Here is a 13794-nt window from a genome sequence, read left to right on the forward strand (position 1 = left end):
AGTTTCCCCTTTGAGATACATATTTTGACCTTTTAAGCTTTAGAGCATTTGTGTTTTCATGGATGGTTATGTTTAGTTTTGTAAGGACCAACTCTGCCATACTTCGAATTTTCAGGTTCCTAAAGAGAAGGATGAAATGGTAGAGCAAGAGTTCAACCGGTTGCTGGAAGCTACATCTTACCTTAGTCATCAGCTCGACTTCAATGTCCTCAATAATAAGCCTGTGTCCCTTGGCCAGGCATTGGAAGTGGTCATTCAGTAAGTATTTTGATACTGCTTATCGTATTTTGAATTCCATTTATAGGTTTGATATTTGATGTTAAGTTTTTCGTCATCTTATTTGAGCTACTTTTCACTTATTTTCATGTGAAATAGTTAAATCCAGAAGTAAAGCCATTTAAAATAATTACGTGATTCTTAAGGTCCTGTCAGTTGTAAAATTCACATCTTTTATGGTACCAAATTAACTGTATTTAACTCAGTTTAGAAAATAATCTGCTACCAGCCAACTTTCTTATTCCAAAGTGTCAGAAATTTTGGGGGGAGTTCCCGTTGTGGCACAGTGATTAACGAATCCGACTGGGAACCATGAGGTTTCGGGTTCATTCCCTGGCCTTACTTAGTGGGTTAAGGATCCGGCGTTGCCGTGAGCTGTGGTGTAGGTCGCAGACAAGGCTTGGATCCCGAGTTGCTGTGGCTCTGGCGTAGGCCGGTGGCTACAGCTCTAATTAGACCCTTAGCCTGGGAACCTCCATATGCTATGGGAGGTGGCCCTAGAAAAAGGCAAAAAGACAAAAAAAAAAAAAAAAAAAAATTAGAAATTTTTGTGAGTCTTGAGGCCATCAAATGTTTTTGATGGGTGCCTCTCTTATGCAACAAGGTTGGCTGTGTGGCCAGGGCATACGTATTGGCTTTTCAGGTTACAAGAAAAGCATGTCAAAGATGAGCAGATTGAACACTGGAAGAAGATAGTGAAAACTCAGGAGGAACTGAAAGAACTTCTTAACAAGGTGAAATTATTTATTTTTTTCATAACTAAAGATGTATCGGGGGAGAAGGACTTTAATTTAGAAATATTAAAAGCATTTCTGATTTTTTTTTTTCCTCTCTGGGAGAGAAAGTCCACACAACTCATTATCATTAAGAAAATAATGAAAAAAAGAAAAATGGAGTTCCCATCGTGGTGCAGTGGTTAACAAATCCGACTAGGAACCATGAGGTTGTGGGTTCAATCCCTGCCCTTGCTCAGTGGGTTACAGATCTGGTGTTGCCATGAGCTATGGTATAGGTTGCAGATGCGGCTCAGATCCCGTGTTGCTGTGGCTCTGGTGTAGGCCGGTGGCTACAGCTCCAATTGGACCCCCAGCCTGGGAACCTCCATATGCCGAGGGAGTGGCCCAAGAAATGGCACCAAAAAAAAAAAAAAAGAAAGAAAGAAAATAATGACTAGCAAAAGACACTATTTTCCCTGTCTTTCAGTAAGGCATTATTAGTAAATTGTTGCTGGAGGAAATCTATCTTTCTCGTGTCAGGTTGCCTTTGTTGCAGAGCTGGCCTGCTGTCCTCTGCTGGAGTCTAGGATGAGGTGGAGATCAGCTGTGCTGGAGTCAAGTTCCCACTGATGTAGGCTACGTGTCAGGAGTTCCCCTCATGGCTCAGCAGATTAAGAAACCAACTAGAATCCATGAAGATACGGGTTTAGTTCCTGGCCTCGCTCACAGGGTTAAGGATCCGGCACTGCCATGAGCTATGGTGTAGGTCACAGACGTGGCTCGGATCTGGTGTGGCGGTGCATCTGGCAGCTGCAACTCTGATTCAACCCCTAGCCCAGGAACTTCCATTGCGGCCCTAAAACGAAAAACAAAAGCAAGCAGCATGTTAGCAGCCAGGAGCATAACTCATTGCCATAATTATTTCACTTGCGGTGCCAACATGGAGATATTCCCCAAAGGGTACATCCCCCATTTGAGAGCCCTTGTTTACCCCACCTTTCAGAGCTCCAGCTCCAGACTGAGACTGTTTGTTTCTCATCCTGCCTGCTGCAAACTTGGGGGCTTTATAAGGCAAAGTCTGGTATCTTGCAACTGGACTCTTGCCTCACCCTCTCACTGTGCCTCATTTCTTCCTCTTGTCACATGAAGAGGTCTCTGGCACACTTTCTTTGTAGATTGGTACCAATGAAATGAGAAGAGTGGCTAGAGAACAACAGCCAACTGATGGGGAGTGCCAGTCTCAAGCTTTCACCCTAGTCTTGTGTGGCACCATCAGAAACTTGAAAAAAACTAACACTGGGAATGGTTCCTTAAGGTTCTTTGTGTGACAATTTGACCTTTTACATATTTAAAAAACAGAATTTATGACCATTTGTTTTTCCTGGTAGTTAAATTAGTTTATAGTTAATTGTATATTTTTATTAATGCAACAATCCTAGTTTCTCCCATTTGATTTGGAAGATAGCCAATCCTACTTAACTGATAATGACGTGGTACTTCTTTGTTGAGCCATACAGGATTTTTTTTTTCCTGTTTTAAAATGTCTTGATTTGGCAGTTCCAACTGTGGCACAATGGGATCTGTGGCATCTCTGGAGCACTGGGACATAGGTTTTGACTGCCAGCCTGGCACATTGGTTTAAGAATCCAGCATTGCCACAGCTGCTGCATAGGTTGCAACTGTGGCTTGGATCTGATCCCTGGCCTAGGAACTCCATATACCACAGGATGGCCAAAAAAGAAAAAAAAAAGTCCTAATTTGGAAGAGGTATTTAAAAATTCCTTGGACCTTGCGCTGTAACCCTGTTTTGGTATAACAGCAGTTAGGGGAGGAGCCAAAGCACATGCTTTTGGCAATGAATGATATCATCATCTGGAATGGTAAACTTGTGTTTTTCCCTCTTAGATGGTAAATTTAAAAGAGAAAATTAAAGAACTCCATCAGCAATACAAAGAAGCATCTGAAGTCAAGCCACCCAGAGATATCACTGCTGAGTTCTTAGTGAAAAGCAAACACAGGGATCTGACTGCCCTGTGCAAGGTGTGGTAAACATACGTGCCTTGTTGATTTTACTTGGAATCCTAAGAAACAGTGTAGATCCAGAAAGCATCAAAATAGAAAGAGCCACTAGCCAATCAGGGCTGCCTGTAGTAAGGAGAAGAGGGTTGGTACACAGGAGCTATGGGAATGTGATAGGTAGGTTTTGTCTGCTTTTTCTGTGGAATTCCTACCTTGTTTTTACAGTGTCATCCTTTAGCTTATCTACATCTCATTTTAGCCCTCATTTAGCCCTTATCTACATCTAAACCATAGTGTATCCCTGATGGTTTAGAGTAATGATGATGAACATGGACTTCAGAGTCATTTCAATGAAATCCCTAACTTGGTATCTCCTCGCCACGCGGACTCCTTAATCACCTCATCTGTGACATGGTACTAATCCTGCGTCACTTGTAGGGAGTCTATCTAAAGTGCTTATTCCATCCTGGGGACCACACAGGAGGTAGTAGTCACTATTCTTGTTTCATGTGTACTGTGTAGCAGAGTAGATTGTTTCTTTATTTCCTCCTGTACCCACACCCTCTCCACAGTCTTCATTCTAGGCTAACATCATAACCTGCCTCCAAGAACAGCCATCCCTGAGCCCTGACTCAGCCTTAAACTGGGTCATACTTGTAGATTAACCTGAACAGGGTGTGGTCTAGGCCTTACACTCTGTGGTGTAGGTAACTAAGTGGTTAGGTCTCTGACCCATCAAGATCAACCTGGGTCTCCTAATTTTACAGGAGTATGATGAATTAGCTGAAACACAAGGAAAACTAGAAGAAAAACTTCAAGAATTGGAAGCCAATCCCCCAAGGTAAGGAAAACATGAACGCTCAGAGAAAGCTTTCACTGTTAATGTCTGTTTGATACAGAAGGAAAATTACAAAGCACCCTGTGCTTTTATTTATGTTCAGTGAATGGACTGTAAATTGTTTAATGAATGAAATATATTTGTGCACATAGAGCTACTCATCAAGTTCCTTAATCCTCTGCTCTTATGTTTTAATGTGTAAAAGTGTCTTAGATACTTAAATATATTGTTTTCGAAAATATAGCCTTTTCCATAATATCTGATATTTGAAGGAAAATTGCCTTTGAGTGGGGTAGAGGGTGGTATTGCTTTAAATTCTCATAATTCTGGGGGCTAGGAAAATATCATACTTTATTTCCTTTAGATTTTTGACAGTGAAGCTTTATGTGTTGACAATGTGCTACCTATTCTCGCTTTAAAAAAAAAAAAAAAAAAAAAGCCCATGCTTTATTTGAAAACAAAAAATTTTAAAGCAGATAAGTTTTTATAGTGCAAGGTAACATTATAAAGCATACTTGTTTTTTGTTCAAATTACAGTCAGGTCTTTGCTTTAGGTAGTGAAATTGGCACTTCTCTAGGCACCAGGAATAAAGGGCTTAATAAGAGATAAGGTCCTGCTTTTTGACTTAGAACTTCTTCCCATAAGGCAAAGTCCCACTGAGATCGTCCATATCAGCCCATTGAAAGTAGTAGTAATGCCCTTTAAAATAACCTTGTGCTCTTTGATTCTTACTTTGCAGTGATGTATATCTCTCATCAAGAGACAGACAAATACTTGACTGGCATTTTGCAAATCTTGAATTTGCTAATGCCACACCTCTCTCTACACTCTCCCTTAAACACTGGGATCAGGTAAAATTCCTTTATCATTTGTTTTGTTGCACATGTCTTTGAGAAGGCTCCTGAGAGAAACTATTTGCCATGTTTGTTTTAAACAGCTTTACCGAGATATTTTATTTGTTATTATTTATTTATTTTTGCTTTTCAGGACCACACCTGTGCCATGTAGAGGTTCCCAGGCTAGGGGTCAAATTAGAGCTGCAGCTGCCAGCCACGGCCACAGCAAGGCAGGATCTGAGCTGTATCTGCAACCTACACCAACAGCTCATAACAACGCTGGATACTTAACCCACTGAGCAAGGCCAGGAATCGAACCTGCATCCTCATTGATACTCTTCAGGCTCATTACTGCTGAGCCACAATGGGAATGCCTTTTTTTTTAATTTTTTATGGCCACACCTGTGGCATATGGAATTTCCTAGGCCAGGATTGAATCCAAGCTCTACCTGCGACCCGTGCCACAGCAGAGCAACGTGGGATCCTTTAACCCACTGCACCAGGCCAGGGATTGAACCTGTGCCTCTGCAGTGACTTGAGCTGCTGCAGTTGATTCTTAACCCACTGTGCCACAGCAGGAACTCTAGGCTAATAATTTATATACAATAAAAGTCACCTAATATAAAACTTACCTATTTTAAGTGAGCAGTTTGATGTTTTGCCAAACCTATATAGCTATGAACCACCACCACAATTAAGACATAAAACATTTCTGTCGTCCTGAAAAGTTTTCTTTTGCCCCTTTGCAGTTAGTCTGCAGCCCTCCTGTTCCTGGCCCTGCACAGTCACTGATTTGCTGTCACTATAGTTTTGTTTCTCCTAGAATTACATATGCATTGAACCATAGAGTACATGGCCTTTTGTGTGTCTTTTTTCACTTGGAGAGTCATCGTTGTGTATGACAGTAGTTTGTTCCTTTTTATTGCTTAGTAATACTCATATCCATTGTGTAGATATGCCACAGTACAGTGATGGATATTTAGGTTGTTTCTAGTTTTTGGCTGTAAATGATTTCAGCTACTATGAATGTTCATGTCTTTCTCTTGGGTAAATAGCTAGAAGTAAAATTGTTTACTCTGTGGGAAGTAGAATTTTTTTTTCCTTTTTAGGGCTGCACCTTCGTCATATGGAGGTTCTACGGGTCCAGTCGGAACTATAGCTGCCAGCCTACGCCACAGCTGCAGCAACTCCAGATCCGAGCCTCATCTGGGACCTGCATCACAGCTCGGAGCAGCACTGGATCCTTAACCCACTCAGCGAGGCCAGGGATCGAACCTAAATCCTCATGGATGCTGGTCTGACGTTTCTGTGGAGCCATGACAGGAACTCCTAGATTTTTTATTTTATAGGAAACTTCAGACTTTTCCAAATCAGGGCATTCCCTAGCAGAATATGCAAGTTCCAGTTGCTCCACATCCTCACCAGCACTTGGTGTTGCTGGTTTATTCTTAACCGTTTTAATGGTTGAATAGTAGTTTTTCACTATGGTTTTAATTTGGATTTCTGTGATGACTGGTAATGTGAAGCACCTTTTCATGTGTTTATTGGCCATTCACATGTCAGTTCTTTGGTGAAAAATCTGTTCAGATCTTTTGCCTGTTTAAAAAATCTAGTTGTTGGAGTTCCCATCATGGCTCAGTGGTTAATGAACCCAACTAGCAACCATGAGGACTACCAGCCACGGCCACAGCAAGGCAGGATCCGAGCTGTATCTGCAACCTACACCAACAGCTCATAACAACGCTGGATACTTAACCCACTGAGCAAGGCCAGGAATCGAACCTGCATCCTCATTGATACTCTTCAGGCTCATTACTGCTGAGCCACAATGGGAATGCCTTTTTTTTTTTTTTTTTTTTTTTTTTTAATGGCCACACCTGTGGCATATGGCTGTGGTGTAGGTCAGCGGCTGCAGCTCCGATTCCACCCCTAGCTTAGGAACCTCCATATGCTGTGAGTGCGGCCTTAAAGACAAAAAAAATCTAGTTGTCTATACTCTTGCAAGAGCGCATTATGTTCTTTAAATTCTGGATACAGTTCCTTTGTTGGATTTATGTTTTGAAAATAGTTTCTTTCATTCTACAGCTTGCCTTTTCATTTTCTAAATGGTATCTTTCTTTTTTTTCCTTTCTACGGACACACCTGCAGCATATGGAACTTCCTGGGCTAGGGGTTGAATCAGAGCTGCAGCTGTCAGCCTATGCTACAGCCACAGCAACAATGAATCCGAGCTGCATCTGCGACCTACACCCCAGCCTATAACAATGCCGGATCCTTAACCCACTGAACAAGGCCAGGGATCGAACCCGCATCCTCACGGACACTGCGTTGGGTTCTTAACCTGATGAGTCACAAATGGTATCTTTCAAAGAGCAAAAGTTTTTAATTTTATGAAGTCCTATTTATCAACTCTTTCTTTTAGGTTTGTGTTTTTTGTATCTTGAGAATTCTTTGTCTAAACCAGAATTGCAGAGACTTTCTCCTGTTTCCTTCCTGAAGTTTTATGGACTTAGCTTTTATGTTAGGTCTGTGATCCATTTTGGGTTAATTTTTATGTATAAGGAGAAGTGAGGAGTTCCCATCGTGGTGCAATGGTTAACGAATCCAACTAGGAACCATGAGGTTGTGGGTTCGATCCCTGGCCTTGCTCAGTGGGTTAAGGATCCTGCGTTGCCGTGATCTGTGGTGTAGGTCGCAGACGCAGCTTGGATCTGGCATTGCTTTGGCTATGGTGTAGACCAGTGGCTACAGCTTCGATTCGACCCCTAGCCTGGGAACCTCCATATGCTGCGGATGCGGCCCTAGAAAAGACCAAAAAAAAAGGAGAGGTGAAGGTGAGGTTCAAGTTTTTCGATTTGGTTATCTAACATTCTAGCACCATCTTTTTTCTTCATTTGTTTTGTCACCTTTGTTGAAGATCAGTTGACCACGTGTGAGTCTGTTTATGGTTATTCTCCTCTGTTTAGTATCTGTCTATCCAATGCCATTATCACGCTATCTTAATTACTGTTGCTTTACAGTACATCTGGAAATCAGGTGGTATGAGTTGTCTACCCTTGTTCTTTTTTGGAAGTGTTTTAGCTATTTTAGATCTTCTGTAAAATTTTAAAATCAGCTTAAAATTTCTATAAAAAATACCTTTTGGAATTGTCATCTTAGCAGTAGTGAGTCTTCTAATCCTTGAATATGGTATAGTCTCCATTTATTTAGGTTTTCTTTAATTTATCTCAGCAATATTTTATAATTCTCAGTGTGCCAGTCTTTTTTTTTTTTTTTTTTGCCTTTTCTAGGGCCGCTCCCACGGCGTATGGGGGTTCCCAGGCTAGGGGTCTAATCAGAGCTGTAGCTGCCGGCCTACGCCAGAGCCACACCAACACTGGATCCTTAACCCACTGAGCAAGGCCAGGGATCGAACCCTCAACTTCATGGTTCCTAGTCGGATTTGTTAACCACTGAGACATGACGGGAACTCCTCAGTGTACCAGTCTTAGCACATCTGTTGTTAAATTATTCTTAAGTATTTTCAGTGTGATTTACCCTTGCCCTGATGAGAAGTCACGGGATATTTTAGATGTTGAATGGACCAGTCTCTAAATCTGAGACTTTAGTCTGAGACTTTGGCCAGGTTTAAGATTGTGTAGAAGTAAACACCATATTATTATATTTTACTTACATAGTTTATTTATTTATTTATTTATTTATTTATTTATTTATTTATTTATTTTTGCTTTTTAGGGCCATACTCGCAGCATATGGAGATTCCCAGGCTAGGGGTCAAATCGGAGCTACAGCTGCCAGCCACAGCCACAGCAATGCAGGATCCAGGCCACATCTGCGACCTACACCACAGCTCACAGCAACACCGGATCCTTAAACCACTGAGTGAGGCCAGGGATTGAACTCGCAACCTTGTGGTTCCTAGTTGGATTCATTTCTGCTGCTCCACAACGGGAACTCCACATAGTTTCATTATACATTTTCCTAGTAAAATTATTTTGAGTTCTTCATCTTTAAAGTATGTCCTGGTATTCTTTAGCATTTGAATTATGGCAAAGATTGGACTTTTTAATCGTACAAATCTTGCAGAATTTCCAATTTCTTTATGGTTTTTTGTGTAAATACTAAATCATTCCTGTCCTAGTCACTGATTTATCATTTGAAGTTTCAGTATATATTTGTTTGTAATTGTATTAAATTTTAAATGTAGGTGATGTGAACTGATTCATATGAACTGATTCTCAGTAGTGAGAATTCTGCTGCCAGCTCATTATTTTTCTCTAATTCCTAAAAATTGTGGTATGTTTTCCCCAGGAATTTCGTGAAATTAGAAATGCCGGCTAGCCTTCAAAAGTTTTTCTATGTGGCAATTTTCCAGTAAATTCGAAGATACAAAATCATTTTGGGAATTCTTCGAGGCCAAATCTTGACCTTTTTACTCTATTGATTATCTTGGACAAGTCTTATAATCTTAGATTGCCATGGCCTAGTTTGACTAACTTTAGTTTTGGAGGTCTTCCTCAACCTTTTTTGTTTGGCCACACCCGTGGCACATAGAAGTTCCAGGGCCAGGTATCAAACTCGTGCCATAGCAGTGACCCAAGCTGTCCAGTTATGCTATAGGCCATAGAGGAAGTTCTCTCTCTCTCTTTTTTTACTTTGGTTGCACCATGGCATATGGACGTTCCCAGGCCAGGGATAAAATCCGAGCCACAGCCACAGCTGTGGCAATGCTGGGTCCTTAACCCACTGCACCACAGTGGGAACTCTTCTTCCTCATCTTTAAAACATACAAGTTTAAGGCATAAAAACTGATTGTGCTGTTAGGTGAAAGAAAATGTAATTAGGATGGTGATTCTGATAGCCTATCAAATCTGTAATGCCTGCAAAAGTCAAACAAACTTTTATGATATCTAATTATGTGAATTTACTGAATCAGCTTCCTTCCCTTTCCTGCCCAATATGGGTAGTCTGGACTTGGTGGTATAGGGCCGTGATGATAAAAAGTCTATCTCAGGAAAAAAAGAAACTGCCCTGATCTCACTGCCCAGAGATGGCCAGTAGGAACATTTTGGCGTTTTTTTCCTTTTCCCTTCAGCTTCCTGAAGTAGCTGAAGTTGAAAACTGATTGTTCTTTAATTTCTGCCTTAGAATATTGACTGTTTACACAGCTATTGTTTTTTCAGTGTTATATGGAACTCAGTATAAACGGCTTGAATTAAGAAAGTGTGAAAATGTGTCCTTTCCTGTCCTCTAGGATGATGACTTTGAGTTTACTGGCAGCCACTTGACAGTGAGGAATGGCTACTCATGTGTGCCTGTGGCTTTAGCAGAAGGCCTGGACATTAAGCTGAATACAGCAGTTCGGCAAGTTCGCTACACCGCTTCAGGTACGTCTTTACTGGTAAGATAAATCTCTTACTCTGAAACATAGTACTGACTTTAGTCTGACCTACAGAAAAAAAATTAGATATATTTCCCAATAGAATGTATTATAAACTGTGATTCCTAAATTTCAAAATTTCTATTTACAAAAGTATTGAGCCTGTAGAGCCTTTGGAGCTTCTAACCCCATCATAGTATAGAACATTGAGGCAATTTTTAGAATCCCCAATTTGTGCTTGAATTAGTTTGGTACTGTAATAACAAATTATAATAATGCAGCTAATTTTGCTAAGTATATTCTTAAATACCAGGATCTGGGCCCCTAAGCTCCCGTAGGACTCACCCCTTGTATTTCACCATCTGTATCTTGGTTTTTGGATTTATTCTGGCTTTTCCTATTCAGGTGGGCCAACTGCTTAGGCCAATGTCTCGTTTGGGGAGCAGTCATGCTAATAGGGCAGCGGCAGGGAGTTCATTGCTCAGTAATGCTGCTTTCAGGGTACATTTTGTGTGGAGTGCACAGAACCCATCATCCACCTGTCTTCGGAATGAACAGTCTTGAACTCCTTATGATAGCTAGTCACCTCCCTTTCTAAGGGCCCTCATGGCAAGTTGGAGATGTGGTCACCAATCTTGCCCCCTATGGCCCCTTTTCTAGAATTGCTGAGATCTCCACAGATAATTTTTTTTAACAACCAGTGAAAGTTTTCATTTAATGTTCTCTTCAGAGGTAGCTTCTAGCTGATGGTGTTGAAATCTGCAGCCTTTAAATAGACATTTGCAGGCAAGTGGAAAACAGTGAAACTAGCTTTTGTGTCATTTTCCCTAGTTCTGCAGCCACAGGAAATGGATATGTATGGATCTCCCACACTTATTCTGAGCTGTTTATGTATTGATATGTAGAGGCATTCATTGAACAAAATTGAACACAAATGAGGGACTATTACATTAACCTATTTTCAGAACTGTTTCTGTGGGCAGCTTTGAACTCATTCACATCCTGGCAGGCCAAGCATCACAGTGCATGTTCTCAGGAATAGCATGCTCTGTGGTGTTAGGGCCGCATTGCTTAGATCTGCACCAGTCTTCTGGTATCATTCTTCTCTTGGTCCTTAGTGAGCACCTAACCACAGTGGAGTGGTATTGGATTTTTATTTACTCTTAATTTTGGTCTAAATTTAACTTAACTTTGGTAAATGATAAGATCATATTTTTAGCCCCAAAGGTCACCAGTGTGTCAGTCAGGAAGGTGGCATAGATTGGTGGTAAAGATCAAGGACTCTGAGGTTGGCTGTGGGTTTGAATCCTGGCACTTGTTACCTGTATGGCCTTAGATGAGTTACTTCAGCTCTGCCTCAGTTTTCCTCTATTAAAAAGTGAGTGGAACTGACTTCATAGACTTGTAGTAAGAAGTAACAAGTAGCATGTAGATTCTGCTGTGCACTAGAAACTCAGTACCTTTGCAGTATCGTCCTAATCACCAATAAAGTCTTTTCCCTCTGACCTCTATAGGATGTGAAGTGATAGCTGTGAATACCCGTTCCACAAGCCAAACTTTTATTTATAAATGCGATGCAGTTCTTTGTACCCTTCCCTTGGGTGTGCTGAAGCAACAGCCACCAGCTGTCCAGTTTGTGCCACCTCTTCCTGAGTGGAAAACATCTGCAGTCCAAAGGATGGGATTTGGCAACCTTAACAAGGTAACTTGCCCTGGGCATCTCTGCCTAGCCACTGGGTAAATACTAGGCTTAGTGCCTCCAACTCAGCAAAGGGAGAGGTTTGTGTGTTTGCATATTTTGCTGTGCTCTCAATTCTGTGTTATCACGGTTGGGCCTGCCAGTTCACTCACTTTAGTGCCTAATTATATATATAAAGTATCCATGAGGCCTGTCTTCTGGGGTCACTTTGCAAAGCCAAGCCTACCAAAAGAGAGCTCTAAATGTCTTCCTGAGTTGTACATTTATAATAGGGATTTCTAGGCTTATATCGAGAGTAATTAGAAGAAACTTATTTAATAAGGTCTGAGGAAGAACTTCCTGTTGGGGCACGGCTATGCTTAAAGCCATGGTCTCTGAACGCTGTCGGCAGCTCATGTGCTCCTTTTTCATGACAGGTTGTGTTGTGTTTTGACCGGGTATTCTGGGATCCAAGTGTCAATTTGTTCGGGCATGTAGGCAGTACGACTGCCAGCAGGGGTGAGCTGTTCCTGTTCTGGAACCTCTATAAAGGTAACTGCTTTCTAGTTCTTTTTTCACATCCTTATAAGAATAGAGAATTAGGAGTATTACACCTGCCTTCAAGGGGCTCACAACCTAGTGCCGGTACAGTAAGGACGTAGACAGCCCAGTACAGGGCAGGAAGTAGAGTGACAGAGTGAAGGCTCAGGGCACTGCAGAGGAGAACATAAGAAGAAATTAACTCAGCCGTGCAGGACAGGCCCAGGGAAGCTTCCTGGAAGGGGAGCTTTTATTTCTCATTTTCAGGCTTTTGTATCTGAATTACTGCTAAATCTTTGCGCACTTCTTTTAGAATGTACCTATCAAACTGCTTCCTCCTGTTTTAGATTCTTCTGCACTTGAGTTGCTCTTATTTTTTATTTTTATTATTTTGTGGTCTTTTCGCCTTTTTCTAGGGTCGCTCCCGCGGCATATGGAGGTTCCCAGGCTAGGGGTCTAATTGGAGCTGTAGCCACCGGCCTACACCAGAGCTACAGCAATGCGGGATCCAAGCTGCGTCTGTGACCTACACCACAGCTCAGGGCAACACCGGATCCTTAACCCACTGAGCAAAGCCAGGGACCGAACCCGCAACCTCATGGTTCCTAGTCGGATTTGTTAACCACCGAGCCACGACGGGAACTCCTTGAGTTGCTCTTAATTTTATAGAGCTTTAAAAAAAAAAAAGTATATTTAGACCCTCCCTCATTCCATGAAAAGATATGAGACATTCTGTGCAGCAGTATCAGGAGGCCTGGCCTTGACAGTGCATTCACATCAGTTAACCTCTTTGACTCTCACCCTAGTTTTTTCCATCACTCTTCACTGCCTGACACTGAAACATCCTTCACATGGCCAGGGCCACTGACTCCACAGAGGAGCCATTTGTTCACCGAGCACATTGTTTCCAGCAACAGCTGAATGCTCCTTACCTTTCCTGATCTAGGCCATCAGGTCCTGTCAGAGCCAGCCTCACTGTCTCTCAGACCTGTGTCCTCATTTCCCACTGCCCACCTCCGAGTCCTAGCCACTCATACCTCCTACCTTTTCAGTCGCCAGTAGCCACTGAGTGCTGTTCCTGCTTCTGTCATTTGATGGCTTTTCATTATCATGACTTCACAAAGGCCCAGTAATCTACTTCAGCTTCCTCATTGTCCATCCCCTCCCCTGCCTCCTGGAATCCTAAAATGCACCATGCTGTCTTCTACTTTGAGGGCTCAGTGTTTGTTGTACTGTGGCCTGGCCTGGGCCGCTTTTATTTTTCTCCTCCTTTTCCTCTCCAACGTGGCCTACTCTTCTGAGCCTTCAGGTCTTGACCTAAATGTCACTGCTTCAAAGAAGTCTTCCAGGACACACGTACTCCCAACTGCCTCAAATCTAAATTCTGTCCTTGTGTCTTTATTCTGTATCTTGTGTTTTTCTTCATAGCTTTTATCACAGTTTGTAATTATATATCTCTATGATTATGTATTTGTTGACCTTATATCCCCAGCATCTAGTTCTGGGCCTA

General features: G+C 41.8%; 1 protein-coding gene across 2 annotated transcripts in view; it reads left to right on the forward strand.

Moving 5' to 3' along the window:
- The window catches only part of KDM1A (lysine demethylase 1A), a 68473-nt gene that overhangs the window by 52068 nt on the left and 2611 nt on the right, over positions 1-13794 (forward strand). For both annotated transcript variants that reach the window (XM_021093200.2, NM_001112687.2), the window contains 8 exons: positions 116-258; positions 920-1010; positions 2898-3032; positions 3779-3852; positions 4590-4701; positions 9941-10073; positions 11581-11768; positions 12182-12296. In XM_021093200.2, the coding sequence (XP_020948859.1) occupies positions 116-258; positions 920-1010; positions 2898-3032; positions 3779-3852; positions 4590-4701; positions 9941-10073; positions 11581-11768; positions 12182-12296 (991 nt within the window). The remainder of the gene's footprint in view (positions 1-115; positions 259-919; positions 1011-2897; positions 3033-3778; positions 3853-4589; positions 4702-9940; positions 10074-11580; positions 11769-12181; positions 12297-13794) is intronic.

The sequence above is a fragment of the Sus scrofa genome, chromosome 6 (assembly GCF_054392235.1).
Source record: "Sus scrofa isolate SSC_HxYL_T2T_F1_AM1 chromosome 6, Sscrofa_HxYL_maternal_Yorkshire_Landrace_v2.0, whole genome shotgun sequence".
In the NCBI taxonomy this organism is placed as follows: Eukaryota; Metazoa; Chordata; class Mammalia; order Artiodactyla; family Suidae; genus Sus; species Sus scrofa.